The sequence below is a fragment of the Dromaius novaehollandiae genome, chromosome 4, assembly GCF_036370855.1.
Source record: "Dromaius novaehollandiae isolate bDroNov1 chromosome 4, bDroNov1.hap1, whole genome shotgun sequence".
In the NCBI taxonomy this organism is placed as follows: Eukaryota; Metazoa; Chordata; class Aves; order Casuariiformes; family Dromaiidae; genus Dromaius; species Dromaius novaehollandiae.
Window position 1 is genome coordinate 37,338,659 of NC_088101.1, and position 16,059 is coordinate 37,354,717.

At 37.8% G+C, this 16,059-nt stretch overlaps 1 protein-coding gene across 4 annotated transcripts in view; it reads right to left on the reverse strand.

The window, feature by feature from the left end:
- The window catches only part of SLC10A7 (solute carrier family 10 member 7), a 154,308-nt gene that overhangs the window by 131,479 nt on the left and 6,770 nt on the right, over positions 1 to 16,059 (reverse strand). For all 4 annotated transcript variants that reach the window (XM_064510780.1, XM_064510779.1, XM_064510778.1 and 1 more), the window contains 2 exons: positions 13,160 to 13,296; positions 8,403 to 8,478 (listed from right to left, as the gene is read on the reverse strand). In XM_064510780.1, coding sequence (XP_064366850.1) covers positions 8,403 to 8,478; positions 13,160 to 13,296 — 213 coding nt within the window. The remainder of the gene's footprint in view (positions 1 to 8,402; positions 8,479 to 13,159; positions 13,297 to 16,059) is intronic.

A 16,059-nucleotide genomic window follows, 5' to 3' on the forward strand; every position in this document is an offset into this window, starting at 1 on the left:
AGCCATCGTGCAGGCGTTCAACGGAATTAAGATTGAATAAGACTCTTCCATTGCAAACAAAATCACAATCATTTTTGAACAGTCTTAACTTTTTGAAGTCGTCACCTTTAGAGTTATTTCCAGTTCTCACTGCTATCCAAAAGATGACCTGTCCTTTGAAAAACTGTTCAAAAATGATTCAGCCATTCCTGAGGAAGGGAGAGCAAGTAATACACTTGCCTCATTAATAAAATTCCTGCAGCCTCCTTTTTAATCAGTCATAAAGATGAAATAACAGTGGGTACAGAAGCTGAATTTTAGCAGGGCAACAGACCTCACTCTCTATAAATACTTTAAATAAAAACTTTACTGATTTGTTCAGACTGTTAAAAATGATTGCTCTGCATAGGTAACACATTTCACATACCACTCCTTGCTAAATAAAGGAAGCTCTTGCCTCCTGTACCTTCACACTGAATTAACCTGCGTGCAGACCAAGGCAAATAAGAGAACACCTTGCTTTAAAAGAAGGCAATTTTTGACAAGCGTGAGAGCAAGATCCTTCTCCTGTCCTGGCTTCTTTAAGTCACAAACAGCTTTAAGGGTCACTGAATGTCTCATAGCAGATGAAAACATGATGTACCCAGTCAAGCACTGCAGAACAGCGCAGCCAGGCCTCTGAAAACACTCTTACAAAGTCAGGTCTAGGACAGTTGGGCAAACCCAGTCATTAAAAACATAAGTCTATGAAGACTCCAGGTAGTTTCCGGCCACAGCTCAGGCAGTTTGGCATAATTTAAACAGGCTTCTATGATGCAGGCAGAGCTGCTCTGAGCACCCGAGATTTAGGGAGTCCAAACATGTATAGGCTGCAACTTCTGTGTTGTATGTCCTACGGTAAATAGCACTGTGCACTTAACAGATTTATTACCTTTTCTTGCACTTCTCTTAACTCTTTGGTCTACGCAGTCTTTGCCTATAGCCTCAAACTTAGTTTGTGGGGTCAGCGGGACAGATTTTCTTCCATTGCACGTAGGGATTGAGATAGGGTCATCACAGTGATGGGGAGGAGGGAAGAGCGGGAATCGAGATTTGTTGGTTTTACATTTACAGGAATAGAAGGCATAAAATACACTCCCAACAATTCACAACAATTTTTAAAAAGTCTCTCCCACAGGTTCCCAGAAGTGCAGGCAAGGGGCTTTTTCCACTGAACACCATATGACCCATGTGAAAGGACCCTGAATAGATATACTGGCAACCAGGGACAAAATTAAATCTTTTCTCACAAGTCTAATTCAAGCATTGATACCTTAGGCTAGTAAATGAGCTGCTTTTCAAAGCTATTGAGAATCTAAAATTCTACAAACTGAACTCAGGAGCTTGGCAGTGAAGTGCTCAAACAGGGGGATTTCAGAAGCCTCACTACTGATCTAAATTTGCTTAGACTGAATTAAGGGCAGTGCTGAATACTCTTGAAAATCTCCCTTCCATTCTGCACTGTTTTAATAGTGGATCTGTATTAGAACCCCTAGTGACAAATGAAAGGAGAACAGTGAGAAAGAAAAAAAAAAAAAACAGAAGGTTCCACAATTGCTTTAGGTTATATAAGATTTGAGAAGGTCAGTGATGAACTCTAGAGATATCTAATGGAGCTATGTGACTGGGACACATTATAGTGACGAAATTCATATTGTAAGTAATAATTCGGGATACTCCTATGCATTGATGGATACAAAATGCACACACCATACAGGGAAGAAAAATCCCTTAAGTGTCAATAAATAGTTCAATAAAAACCATCTGCTCAAAGAACAGTAATGATAAAAGAAAAGTAAACTCTTAGGATACATAAAAAATTAGACTGTAATACTGGAATACGGTCAGTGAATTTAATAGCACAACAGCTCCTATGTACATACACGGCTTATGCTTACAGTTATTTCTTTATATTTGTACATGTGCAGTGCAGACATTTTTCTCAAAATTTGTCCTCTGACACCTACATTTACCAGAGACTTCAGTGTAGTATCTAAGGGCAGAACTAATTACAGTTTCATCTAGAAGCACTTAATCTGTGTGGGGAGACAAAAGTTATTACTTTGGAAATGAAAAAAAAAAATTTTTTATTACAGGCTTTTTCCTTTTACAATGTGAAATTTAAAAACAATAAAGCAAAATTACTTACCCTTTCATAAACAGAACCTAAGAGTTATCTATTAATAGTTTAAGTGGAACTTGGAAATCAAATTTTAGATAACATTACTGCAAATTTTACATTCTATTTAGAGAATAAAAAACTATATTAGGGAAGCCAGCTAAATACAATGACACAAATAGTTTATGTGAATATCTTAAATAATCTCGTTTCATAATATTCATGTGTTACCTTTCCAGGTTAAACACTCCTGGTACACTGTGCATCAGAGTATGAATCACAAACCATTACAGCTTGCAGGTTTTTTTAAATTCATTTTATTTTGTTTTTAAAAGGTTAATGTGCATATATACACAGTTCAAAGAACTCTTCTGATATTTTTAGAAAAATCAATCTTTCCTGTAAAGTCACAGGAATGCAGGGTTCACTTTTTTGTTTTTACTTTAAAAACCACCACACACACATACTGAGGAATTTTCCATTGTTTATTTGTCAGTGAGAACTCCAATGCTCTTTAAAATACCTTTTAAAACTATTGCATGTTACTTGTTGCTAAAAATGTTACCATTTTCCCTCTATTCTTTTCCACAACCACTAGTTGCATTCCTTTCAAATTTATATTTGGGTTCTGTTCTACATCTGCTTCAAAAAACAAATCTGAACAAAAAGTCAGTATTACGACTCTTGTTAGGTATCTTCAGAGATACTTCTCTAGCTTCCTTCATTATTTTCTTTTTTTATATTTCAAAACCTTCTGTCTTGCATATAGGACACCTCATTTTACCAAACACTTAACATACATACGGAAGTTGCAAAAAAATAAAACATCACCTTGAATAAGAGATTTTATACAAGCTACAGTTTAACTGAACAAAAAGCTCAATGGCTTTGTTGTAAGAGATAACAAAATAGTCAAAGTATTCTTCAATAAAATGAACTGTCTGCCATGATTTATTTGTACAATTCCATCACAGCTCTTTCCTGTTATGTTACACTTTTCAAAAATATGTCATTAAGCTGCCATAAAAGTCATCTCAAAACGTTTTTCTCCCAGACTGATAATAGACTTATAGATCTAATTTTCAACCTCTTTTCTTCATTACTTTGATTCTTAAGGAAAGTATGACATTTGCTGTCTGAATACTTTGCCGTAATATCTGGCATCTCTACAGCATTGCTGTCTGATGATCTCCGAGCTTTGAATACGTTTGTCTTTACAGTACCTTAGAAGTGTGATATATTTATTTGTCTCCCTTTTGCAGAGATGGAGATAGTTAGAAGCAGACTTTTAAAGACATGGGCTTGTAATTTCATTGGAAAGCTACAAGACTTTTTGAAAAAAATTACATAGAACAGCTTTTTGTGCTGTCAGACATTAAAATTCTGACCCTTCTTGGCTCAACAAGAGCTAAGAACAAAAGTCAGGCCTTCTGCTTTTTACCATAATTTTTGTAACTAGAGGGACTGTCCTCTTCTGAATCAAAAGACTTCATAAACATTACTGATGACAGAAACAGCTAAGTAATTGAGGAAACATCACCAAATTAAAAATTAGATTGATTTCTCATGGTGATCCCTCCTTAGTTTCTTGCCAGTGTACACATGAACTGATTTATGTTCACACGGGCTTAACACATGTGAAATCAAATTCAACACTGTACTTGAACCTGTTTTTTCTGATGAACTAAATGCATTTGCAATAAAAGCTGGGAATGGGCTGTTTTAGAAAGTTGCTTGCAGGGTTAATGTAAGTAGCATCATATAGAAGGAGATCACAGGAGGAGTGCAAGAAATCAGGGAGAGGAAGAAGAAACAGAGGGAAGAAAGAAGAGTTGAAAGAGGAGCTGGCAGTACAACCCATGCATCATATAGAGACCAGGGAGATGAGCCAAGGAAATGTAACATGGGTCACAGAGTCAACAGGCATGAAACTGTAGCCCTATCAGGCAAGTTGTTTTTCTGCTCATCACAGCAAGAACAGCTACTCCAACAGCAGCAGAAGAAAGAGCAGCCATTAGTAACTTTCCTCTCCTCCAAAAGCCAAGGTTTTCAGAGAACGCAAAGGTGTATTCCCCACACACATACAACTCCCCTTTCCCAGCACCTCTCTGTAGAATGATGCCAGCTCCAGCCAGTCTGTCCAAAGATCTGTCCATATAATTCAGAAATTTTAGTCTCTACCAGCTCTTCCTCCAATACTCGCTGGTACATATCTTCTAAAGCCTCGTATCAGACATTTCCAAAATGTGGAAATAGTACTACTGGTATAACATAAGCTATTCTGAAGTGGTAAAGAAAGACTGTCTTGAACAGCTACCCACCTCTGCTGCTGCTACTGCTATCCAGTGATACTTCAGAAAAAGAGATTTGGAAAGCCTGTCCTAAGTCTCCTGTGACAATCAGTCATTCTGTTATCTTTTTCGCAGCTAGAATCTTTTGTTCTCCCACTCTAATGCCAACATCGGATTTCTCCTCCCTTGATTACAGCAAAAATTCCAATACTTTTATAAAATCAGATATTGGTTTTCAGTCTGATTATCTCTTTGCTGTCCTTCCATAAAGTTACAGAGATTCCCCCATCCCCAAAATCCCTATGACTTCTGAAGTCTCTTTCCAGTCCCCTTAAACAAGCCACCCAATCACCACATATCAAAGCTAACTGAAGACATTAATGTGCACCTTCAAACACCAAAAAGCTTGGAAGGCTCTTTAACCGACATTAACGTCTCCCCACCATACCGCCGCTAGCCACAACTAACCAAAAGTGCTAACAGGCAAAACTGCCTCTCCTTAAACATGGAAGGATACTGCTGACAGAGGGCTTCTGATAAAGATCATCTTCCCTGGAATGCCCCAACCCTCAAAGTCTGCCACACCAAAACAGCCCCAGCCTCTTCACCTTCCAGGCATCCTACAAAACCCATCCATGCACATGAGTAACGTGAATGGCTGAAGTGGTAGAGTGAGGAAGATATACCTGACAGCTGCTAAGATTAGAAATTTGAAAGCAGTATAGATCACAGAGTTAGTGATCAAATGATGTGTAGGAAGAAAAATGGTATGTTTTTGCTTTGGAAAGTTTTACATCTGCACTCTTGAGCAGCTCTTAAGCTGCTGTATTCTTTAATATGTATCAAGAAGACTAAGAGCTTAGATAAACTTCTTTATGACATACTCTTTAGACCAATAGGAAAAATAAGGAAATACCAGTAGATTGTATACTTGCTATTAAACACAGTTAACACATAATAATGAAGGCTTTCAGTTTACCTGAGTTTGTACTCACAATCGCAGAACATTAACTTTTGAAGTGATGAACACAATTTAATTAGAGTTCTTAATATTAGCTTCCATGGCCATACCTTCTTGAGTCAACAAAAATCAATCTTCTATTTTGTGCCTCTGGCACACACCATTTAAGAAAATAGATCCTTGTAAGATTAACAAAAACATATTCTTTTTTATCATCTCATAACCAAGTTTCCAATTGATATGCAGCAAAATGCCCAGCTATCCCAGCAACCTTTAATGATATTGACTCTCTCTTTAAGCACTTGAGCAAATATTTAATCATCTTTTCCCAGAATAAAAAAAATACAGCTCTTACATAAGGCTTTGCAGCACAAATCTTTAAACACTTCACAGAGAAGCTGCTCTTACCCATTACTGTTAACCCCAGAGACACAACACCCCACTCAATTTTACCCAACAGGTTAATGACAGAGCTGCAAATAGAATTCAGGTGTCCTCAGCCCCAGCTGAGTACTTCATCTACTATGCCACCCTGCCTGGTATTTCCTTGAGAATTACCGAAGTCCAAACTGAGATTCAGTCACTTCTATTTAAATTAAGAAAATCTAAAACACCCTATACCACCATAACATTGCCAACCACCATCCTTACCATCTGCTATATTTCAAGATATCCAAAGAGGCCTTCAGAGCATTTATTCACGGTGTGCCTGTACTTCACAGCAGCAGGACACTTCTCAGACTAATTATCTCACATGGCGCTCCCTCACTATATTGCTTCTGAGCTAGCTCATTTATCTCCATATTACATTACGCAGTATAGATCCACCCTCAGACAAATCAATTTTTCCAGGTAAGGGAAACACACTTGATGAAGCAACAGCAGCTTAAGAGGGATAATTATCAACAAACTCTACCACTGTACAACCACTTTTATTTCCAGTTCACTTCCAGGTTTAAATAGCTCTTCATATATCAGAACTGATTTCAATTAAAACAGAAGACCACCGCATTGTACTGCTCATGTCAGAAACAAAAACAGCAATAACAGTTTAGATGAAATCTGGTGAGGAGATAAAAGGCTCTCCTCTAGCATCAGAGATATGATGTGCACTTCTTCAGAAGATCAATTAACAATAGTCTGAATGTGAGAGAAGTATCAGACTCCAAAAATCTGTTTGCACTGGAAACTCGCTTAAGTTTGTTACACACTTTGTCCACACTGAACATGTTTAAAGGGATGTTTCTCTCTTGCATACCTTTCTACAGCCTCCCAATTCCCAAGACCTAATTCCTGATTCACTCTGTCTCTGCTACCAGCATCTATCTGTGAAAACCACTAACAAGGTATGCGTTTTTATGTTCCTTCAATACTGGTCCAGTACAGAAGAATGACAGCTTACTTTGCCAGGGACACATATAGTTACTTACACAAGTGTCATGAGGTACTGTTAGGTTTTCAGCTGGGGTACCATAGACACACACACCCTAACCATGTTAAAAGAATATTTCCACATAAAACAAAACTAATTGTCAAGAAATTGAAGTATTTCTCTCTCCCCTGCACACAAATGCTCTACGATATTCTCTTCAACTAACCCATTACACTGTAATTTTTCCATAGGATCTTTACCTCATTCCAAGGATAGGACAGACAGTACTAACACTGAATGAGCACTCATTCAATACCTCACTTTATTCCTGCTGTTCAATATGTGGCATATTGGTATAACTTACAGTGCCTAGATCTAGAATCAGAACTAGAAAATCTCTCATTTCTCTGTTGCACATTGTTATGTACCTGAATTTTTTCCTAATACTAATTAATTCACTTCAGAGCACCTCCATCACGCAATTTTATGATCCCTGTTTTCACACAGCAAACAGAGACAGTGATGTGCATTAGGACTGCCCATAATTAGGGATGCTTGTCTTCAGATGCTTCAGGTCTCTCATCAGAGGACATAGCAATTAAACCGCACTTTGTCAGTACAAAGTACAATTTCAATCTATTTGAATGCTATCATGCGTTTTCCAAGCTGACATAAATCAGTCCCAAGAGTCTGAACACAGAAAATGAGAAGTATGCAACTAATGCCTATTTTAAAAAAACGTGGTTGAAGTGACTGACCCAACCTCACACAGGAGCTCTGTGGCTGAATTAAGATTTGGCTCTAATTCTCCAGCACAGCTCCCCAACAGCCCTAGCTTTAAAATCAATCTCTTCTAGTGTTTTCCTCTCTCTTCCTCACATTTCATCCAGCTTCTGCAGTTATGGGGAAGCAGATCTAAAGGGAACAGCCTCATTAACTATCACATCCGGATTCATTTCCTAAATACTGTTCCTGAAAGTGTCAGGTATTTTGTGGGGAAAGAAACAATCTTAAATGACATCAGCACATGCTGTCTTAAGGCACACACATAAAGTGACCAAACTGAGTTTGCACAGAAAACTTCATTTCTGACATTTCTTCTCTATTGAGAGCTTTGCATTATGTCACTGTCAGAGCACTCCAAGTCCCCAGAATTTTAATTTCCTGCAGCCTCAAATAACAATATAATATTTAAAATAATTTTTGGATGTTCATTGTCTCACTTGTTGCATTTACAGCCTCTAGATTGGGGAACTCCTGCAATAAGGCCTCTTAATATTAAATACTCTCCAGATAATTACTGCAGGGGTAATCCTTCTCCAAAAAAGCCAGTGGTCTATGAGACAACCATTACACCGCATGGAATATCATGGGGTTAGTGAAATAGCGTGCAGCAACAAGCAGAGCACCAGTCTCTATCTGCCACCTCAGTAAACCAAGCTTCTGTCAGCTTGACTAACGCCAGAAGATTAACACATCAGTAATTTAACACCAACACAATACCCAGGCTTTAATTCTAAAAGGTTGGGGGGGGGGGGGGGGTTGTCTGTTTGTTTGTTTACAAATCACAATAGCATCACACTGCAGTCAATGTTTTGCCACACAACTTCATCATAAATAATTTTTTGAAATTCAACTCACCTCATTTCCACCAACAGCTTTGGTTAAAATTACTGCAGAAGACACAGGAGGTGGCATGCAGCCTACTGTCTGCAAGCTGCAAACAACAAAAAGAAATGTTACGTTCCTTGCATCATGCAAACATTCTACAACCTAAAAATCTTAAAATACCAAATAGTTGAGCAGAAACAATTATTTCATCACCTGTGCAACCTAATCAGTTTGTGTTGTGGTTACAGCCCAGCACCAGCAGGCAGGATTTCTATGCCATCTCTTACCAACCACCACATATAACAGTCATATCACCATTAAAAACCTAAACACCTAATATCTCTATTTTCCCACCTGTAGAACTGTATCTACCATTCACAAAAATACTATGGTGTCTTGATGTAGTTAAGTTTCTAGTGTGTTAACATACCTGCATCTATTTGGAGAAAAAAAATATATATAAGGATGCAAACTTATTTTCTTACAAAAGCTGGTAAGCAACGAAAACATGGACTACTAAGTAGTAAAAGGGTGGGAAGTACCATGTCCATTATTTTACATTCCCACTGTACTTGGTTTTTAGTCAATAGCCAATAGAAATCACAATTAAGCTTTTTATTTACTAAACATTAAAAGGCCATCCAATATTTTATTTTTATGCACATTTTCACTTCTTGGTAAAATCATCTGACTTCCATTTATCAAAACAGCAACAGCTCTCTCCTGCGTTTTAACAGTCAAAAACGTTTAACTATTATCTGTCATTTCTTCTTCTGTTGTTTGTCCATCAAGATTATCAACATATACAATAAGGGCTGCTGCAAAGTGAAAACAGAAAAATTGTGTGAGCTTTCTTTTGTTTTTAAATACAGTCCACAAAAAGCCATTATTACAAAACAGAGTTGTATGAAATATAAAGTTGAAAACAACCAAGAACATAGTGCAACAAATCCCAACAAACTGTGGGGCTAAGTAAAATGGGCCTTCTGAAGCAAAAACTGCATTGAGTTGGAAGGAATAGTAAGACAGGAAACAAAACAAGCTGTGAATTCTCAAAAAGCAAGGACTCTATGTATGTTTTCAAGCACTGGAGTTTGACACAGTATCCCTGTTCAGGGCAAGTACTGCTGGTGAACTACTTTGCACTTGTAATTCCACCTTGAAGGAACATGGTGTTTAAAAGAGTTATAGTAAAAAAAAAGAAAAAAAACCTATTAAATCCAATAGGGATTGGATTTAACAATAATAGGAAGCATACCACAGTGCAATTGAAATGCTACAAGTATACAAAAAGCTTAAATAGCAGAAACAGATAAATGACAACAAAGATGTTCACTTTGTCAGCTACAGATACTGTAAAAAAGGAAAAAGGCAACCAATATGCACATTATATGGATACAATCACATGAAGTGCCAAGCATCACCTTGGAAGTGCTTCATGCCTTTAGCTTACAGACAAGTCTCTGGAAGCAGGGAGCTGTCAGTGCTTAGCAAGATAAGCTCATTTTGGAAAGAAAAGATATGGGAAGAAGAAACAGTGAAAACCAGGAAGCGCATGGTAATTCTGATGTCCATCCCGTATATTAGTTGTGACATTACATCTCTTCTATAATGGTCTCTTCGCAGTTAGCTCCTGGAACTCCTCACCTGCACTAATAAAGGATGGATAAGTTCAAAGTTATCAAGAGAGGTAAGAAATGTGTACCAGCACATTCATCTCAGTTGAAAGGGATTTTCCTCACTTTAAGAGAAAGTTTTAATAAACAAGATCCAGGTGAAATTTAAAGTGATACATTTGGAATGAAAAAAAAAAGTCACCATCGAGATATGGTTCTAAATATCCTTCATACAAAAATATTAATCTACAGAAAATGATATATGCTAAATGAAACTGGTTTTCATCGGGTGTGCATCAGAGGATGCATATAAATAGCCTGACAACTTTTTTTTTTTCCTCACTTTGTTATTAACTACATGCAACACACTAGCAACATGCAAACTCCTCTAACGGCCAACAGACTACTACAGACAATCAACAAGCTGAAATGTTCCATTAGTCCAGGCAGCGCTATACACATTAATATCGTGGGACTTGCTGAAGGGCCATAAATAATACCTGTTCTATTGACATACTACAGACAACTGAATAGTAATAGACCTCAAAGTCACATATGTAACTACCGAAGCTGTATCTTGTGCTAGATGCCTTACCAACTACACTGTAAATGCCATATGCTAACAATGGGAGAAGAAATGAACCCATGCAAATGTTATATAAGCTGCTTCATGTTCCTTTCCAAAGGGATCCTTTCAATACAAAACCTAGTCAGTTACCAAAAAATTAATGCCAAAGTCACTTATGGCAAATGTCAGTTTCTCCCCTATTTCAAAATTATTGCAAAACAAAACAAACAAAACTTCCTAATATGGTCCCAGGCAGAAGGAAAAAAATCCCACAGCACTACAGAAACACATATGAAGAGCTGGTAACATCTGAATTTGCCTCTCAAATAACATTTAGAGCAAAACAGATGGTTATAGAGGACGGGAGAATCTACCATTCATGAATTAAATCCTGAAAGCAAGGCAGGAAATTAACTGTGGGCTTGACTACATCCTTTAGGCATAGACTTGTGTAGACAGTAGCACAGAACTACAGTCCCCATGGGAGCTGCCCTGCCAAAAGGAAGCTGAATGTCCTTGGGAGCATGTGCCTATTTTTCCAGGCCTTTGTGAGGACTACCAATTAGCTCCTGCTCCAAGCTGTGCTAAATGCATGTGACGAGGAGGAAGCTTTGCCAAACTCCATTTTGTCACTTGATGTCCTCAGTAGGATACTTCAGCATTTTGAGGGAACCATAACTATGACTGTGGGGCACTCAGGTGAAATTCCAATTAGACAGAGCGCACAAGGCACAGGCAGTTCCTCACATCCTCTTTTCGCTCCACTTTTGTGTACCTATATATGGACATGTGAGAAAACGTGGACATTTTCTACTTTAAAATGAGTTATCCTAGAATTTAAACTCATTTTATAGCTGGTTCTTGTGGCTGCTTTCTAAAGACAGAGCTCAGTAGCTTCTCTTCCCACACAGCATTGAAGGTACTGTTCCCACCAAGCTCCCCTTGCAGTCCCCTTCAGTCCCACGCAGTGGCTGCTGGCCTGTGCAATGTCCTAAACAGCAATCTTTATCAAGAAAGCCCTGTTACAAAATAGTCTTTCATTAAACTTCCCTATCGGCTCATTCCTTTAATGAAGCCACCATACTACAGAGTTACAATAGTAAAGATAAAACATGGCCAGAACAGAAAGAGTACGCAAAATACAAGTGCTTGCAAGGCAGCTCAAAGCATACAGAAGTCTGTTAGCTCACTAGTAAAACACATCCATTATTCCATGAAAAATAAGGCTATGTTAGGATGTTTAGAGAGTCACACATATACATGTATTTGTTACACACACAAGTATGTAGTTTCACATGTGTGTATGTATATACATAAACACATATATCTGTGCATGTAACTGAGAATATGCCCCTTTAATATTAACCAAAGTGGTATAAGAGGCATCAGTGAAAGAAGGGATGATAAGTGTTGTAAGGCATGAAAAGCATCAAAATTCCTTGCACTTCATATTTCAGGAAGAGACTGCCTTGGATTAGGAGGAATTCCAGGTCACTATTAAAAATCCTGTCCATGTTCTGGCTGAGAACAAAACAAAAAACCCTTTGCAGTGATTTTACTGTATAAATAACAACCTTCACTATGAATCACCAAATGGAAATGAACATTGTTTCACTGCCTTATTTACTTGATGTACTGATAGTGTTAATTACAGCAGCGCTAACTTCTCGATGATTTTCATCTCAGATTTCATCTTCTCAATACCATTTGGAGAACCTCACACTTGGTGGAACACCTCGAAAAGCCTCTCAAAAACAAAACAAAATGCTTTATAAACATCTAAACATGAGCAGCTTTATCATTAAGCTTTTAAGACAGGGAACTGTCCCCAGGCAACATTTCATCAAACACTAAGACAACCAGTACGGATTCTTTAAGCAGTTTTCTAAAATAGTTGATTTTCATGCTTGAACATTCCAGCCTAGCTGCATGGTTCTAGATATTTTTACCTTTGATCTGAAAAAAAAAACCTTTATTCTTTGGATTTTTCATAGCACCCATCACCACTGTCAATGCGACTTTGGAAGCACACATTGGCAGAACACACCCAAGTATTTAAAGCATTGTTTTCATGGTAACATAGCTTTTGCTCATCTCTAAGTTCTCCTTCTACAAAAGCTTTATCCTCTTTCTTTTCCCCTCCGCAACTTAGCTAGGAGCAGATGCTGTACTCCAATGTGGACACATGCAAGAGAGGCCTGATACAGATTGTTTTAAAACAAAACAGAATACCAATACATGACATACGTAATACATATTCACAGACGTATGTTTCTCTTCAGCAGCCATTTTCTTTCCCCCCATCCTCCTCAAGACCTAGCACAGCAGCTTCAGCTGCCTGTTGTGAAATAGAAAGCAGACCTGTTGCAAGCTCCCCACACACGAAACTAACTGACAAGACTCTCTAAAAATGAGACCAGGTTTCTGAAAGCACAATCTTGTGCGTACTGTGTTTTCAATAGCAAAGTGCTGAAGCACAACAAACAACAAAACAAACAACAAAATCTGTTCACAACACAACTCATAAAACACACATTGCAGGATGAGCAGCCCTTTAAAAAGATAGTTACAAATATATTTCAATCTATTACGTTTAAACATACCCTTTTAAAAGCCATTCATTTATAGGTGTGATTGATAATAGCTGAAGAAAGAGCCAGATTGCTGTTGGGAAGAACACAAGTGTAAAAATCTGGACAAAAAGGTGTAGTTTCACATGCATCAAAGCACTTGTCAGCTCCTGCAAGAGAAAAAGAAGAGAGGAAGTTGCAATCATAAGTAAGATCATGTTTGTGCTTCAAAACTAGGATGATCTTTATAATACAAAGAGAGTGCATGTCAAAAAGGCACCTTTAGGGATTATTTGTTCTTCTCTTTAATAACCATGTACATCCAGACAAAATAAAAGCTCTGTCTGCTCCTGGGCTTTTCTCCAAAACAATTGTCCACCACTTCAATACTAGCATAGATCTTATAATGGTAGCTTTTCGGCAGGCAGCCTTAGAACTGTGTCATTGCTTCAACACCTGTGTTAACTATGCTGACAATCTGTTTACTTTATTGACTGCTAACATCAGGAGAAAGGGGAACCTGCAGTGTCCATGTGATTTAAATTTTCCTTAGTCTAAAGAGAGCCACAAAGCGTAATTCTCCTTTATACCAGCAGAAAGGGATCTTTATGTTACAAGGAGTCATCACCCAGGGTTTGGGTTAGTGTTTTGGGTTTTTTTTTTTTTCCATGAAAGGATAACAAACAAAGTAATTGAGTGGCAGATTTTGATTATTTATTGTACTAGAAGATTTTAAAAATATCACTGTATGTCAGAATTGCCAGCAGAGAGCTTGCAAATAGAATGAAATTAGACTGCTAAAGAAGAGTAAAGAAACAAATACCAAGACTGTAACAAGCTAACAACAGTTAAGCCACAAAATTCAGAGACATAAGATGCAAAATGCAGTTGGAGACTGAAAAAATAAATAAAATTTTGCTGTTACACAGTGTCTTTCATCAAAGGAGCAGCACTCTAGAGAGGTGATCAAGTATCATTATGCAATACGCTCTTCAGTTAGCTACATCTCCATTTCTGGTTTTGGGGCACTTCAAGAATCTTTTACATAGCTTTTGAGTACAAGGGAGAAGCCTTATATTTTTCAGCTCATTTCAACTCCCACTAACTGAGAAGAAAAACCCCTTTCCCTCTCCCTCAAGATAACTTGCACGCTTTCAGTTGCATTGTTGGCTTAAAAAGAAAGAAAAAAGAACTGATGTCACTTTTATTCAAAACCTAATTTGTCAGGATTCTCAAGCTATCTTAGGTCTAATACCCCAGATGCATTAAAAAACAAAACAAAAACACACACAGAACAAGACAAAAAGCGTATTTCAATGTTCAGTGACACAGCAGCAGGTCTTCAAATGCCACCCTTTTTCAGCTTCGAAACAGGTAAACATTTATAAACACAACCAAATACTGTATTTTCAGCCATCCAAATGCACGATGATGCAATTAAACATCTGGAAGCACAAGCAATTAAGCACCTTGCTATCTTATTTCTTTTACTAAAATTATCTCCCAAATTTGGGTTTGGGGAAAAAACATAGTTTTTCATGGCAGGTACCTGTTCACACCCTATTCTCAGAAAGTTACACAAAACAAAGACTTCAAATTAACATCTTGACCCAGTTTGAGGAAGAAAGTACCATTACATTCAGTTCTTGGTTAACTGAATGAAACAACAAATTTGAGGCGGGAAGGGTTTGTTTGTTTTTTTTTAAAGAAAAAACTCAGGCAGACTAGTTTCAGTCTACAAAAAAAAAAAAAAAAAAATAGGCCTTCACACATAAAACTGTCACAGTACCTATGGAGTTACAAATGGCTTCACTGTAGTACTGTTACATTTTTCCTCAAAGAAAGCAAAAATAAAATGTCTAGCAGTAAAAACATCCTGCGTGAGAAGAAAGCGTACCTAAAAATATCTCTATAAAGTGGATTTTTAAATATAAATAATGCTTTGATTTTTCTCAGTTGTAAGCGAGTCCTTCAGCACAGCTGCAAATTCCTTCTTCTTTCCTGTCAAGACGTGGAAGTCCTCTCCAGTCCCAGCCTTCCTAGTGGACCAATCTCCGATGACAACTTAGGCAGCGTCACACATTCCCGAGTGTGGACAATGCAACCAATGGCATTATACAAAACGTTCTATTCCTGCTTTCAGCATTGTACGGTTCTTGCCCACTTTCCCTTTTGATCTATTATTTTTACAACAATGGAAAATACCTTAAAATATATCATTTGAGGGAAACTGTGATAATTTTAAAAGTAAAAACCAAGACAAAAACTTAGGGATAGGTTGGTTACAGGTCCCAGCGAGCAAGGAGGGTGCTAACAGCACAGGCAACTTAGAGCATAAAGAAATGCTGTGTAACAAGTGTTTGCAGACCTAAATTACCAGTCTTTAAAATGTCTCTAGCAATCAACTTTAAAATAGTTATTCCTTAGATTGCATTAACACAGTTGTCAAACACTAATGCAAACAGCCTTCACTCTCTTAAGCACTCTACAAGGGCTTGCCTCAAAATATCTCAGTCTCTAGAATCCTCAAAAAGAGCAGAAATCTCAGAGATTATGCCAGCTATGACTCAGTTTCTCCACACCAAGTGGAACAGGTTACTTTGTCTTCCCCAGTACTTTAGACTCTTCAGAAAGCTTCTACAAGTTTCTCTCTGGTGAGTGCAAGTCCCTGTTACCTCACACTAAGATGGTCGTAGCTGGACGACTCTGGCAAACGCATACACAGAGCAACAGTGTTTTCAGTGGTTTGCCAGATTCCTCATTTAGACGGATAACTCAAGTATGTTGTTAAATTTCTTGGGGCCTACAGTAGGACTTTCTTCAAAAAAAGCAAGCTATCCAGTCACTGAAAACTGAAAGGGCATCACAGTAAGGTGCAGTCAAATGGTCTTGTGATTCCTGGCCACAAACTGTTTCTAATAGACATAGGGGCA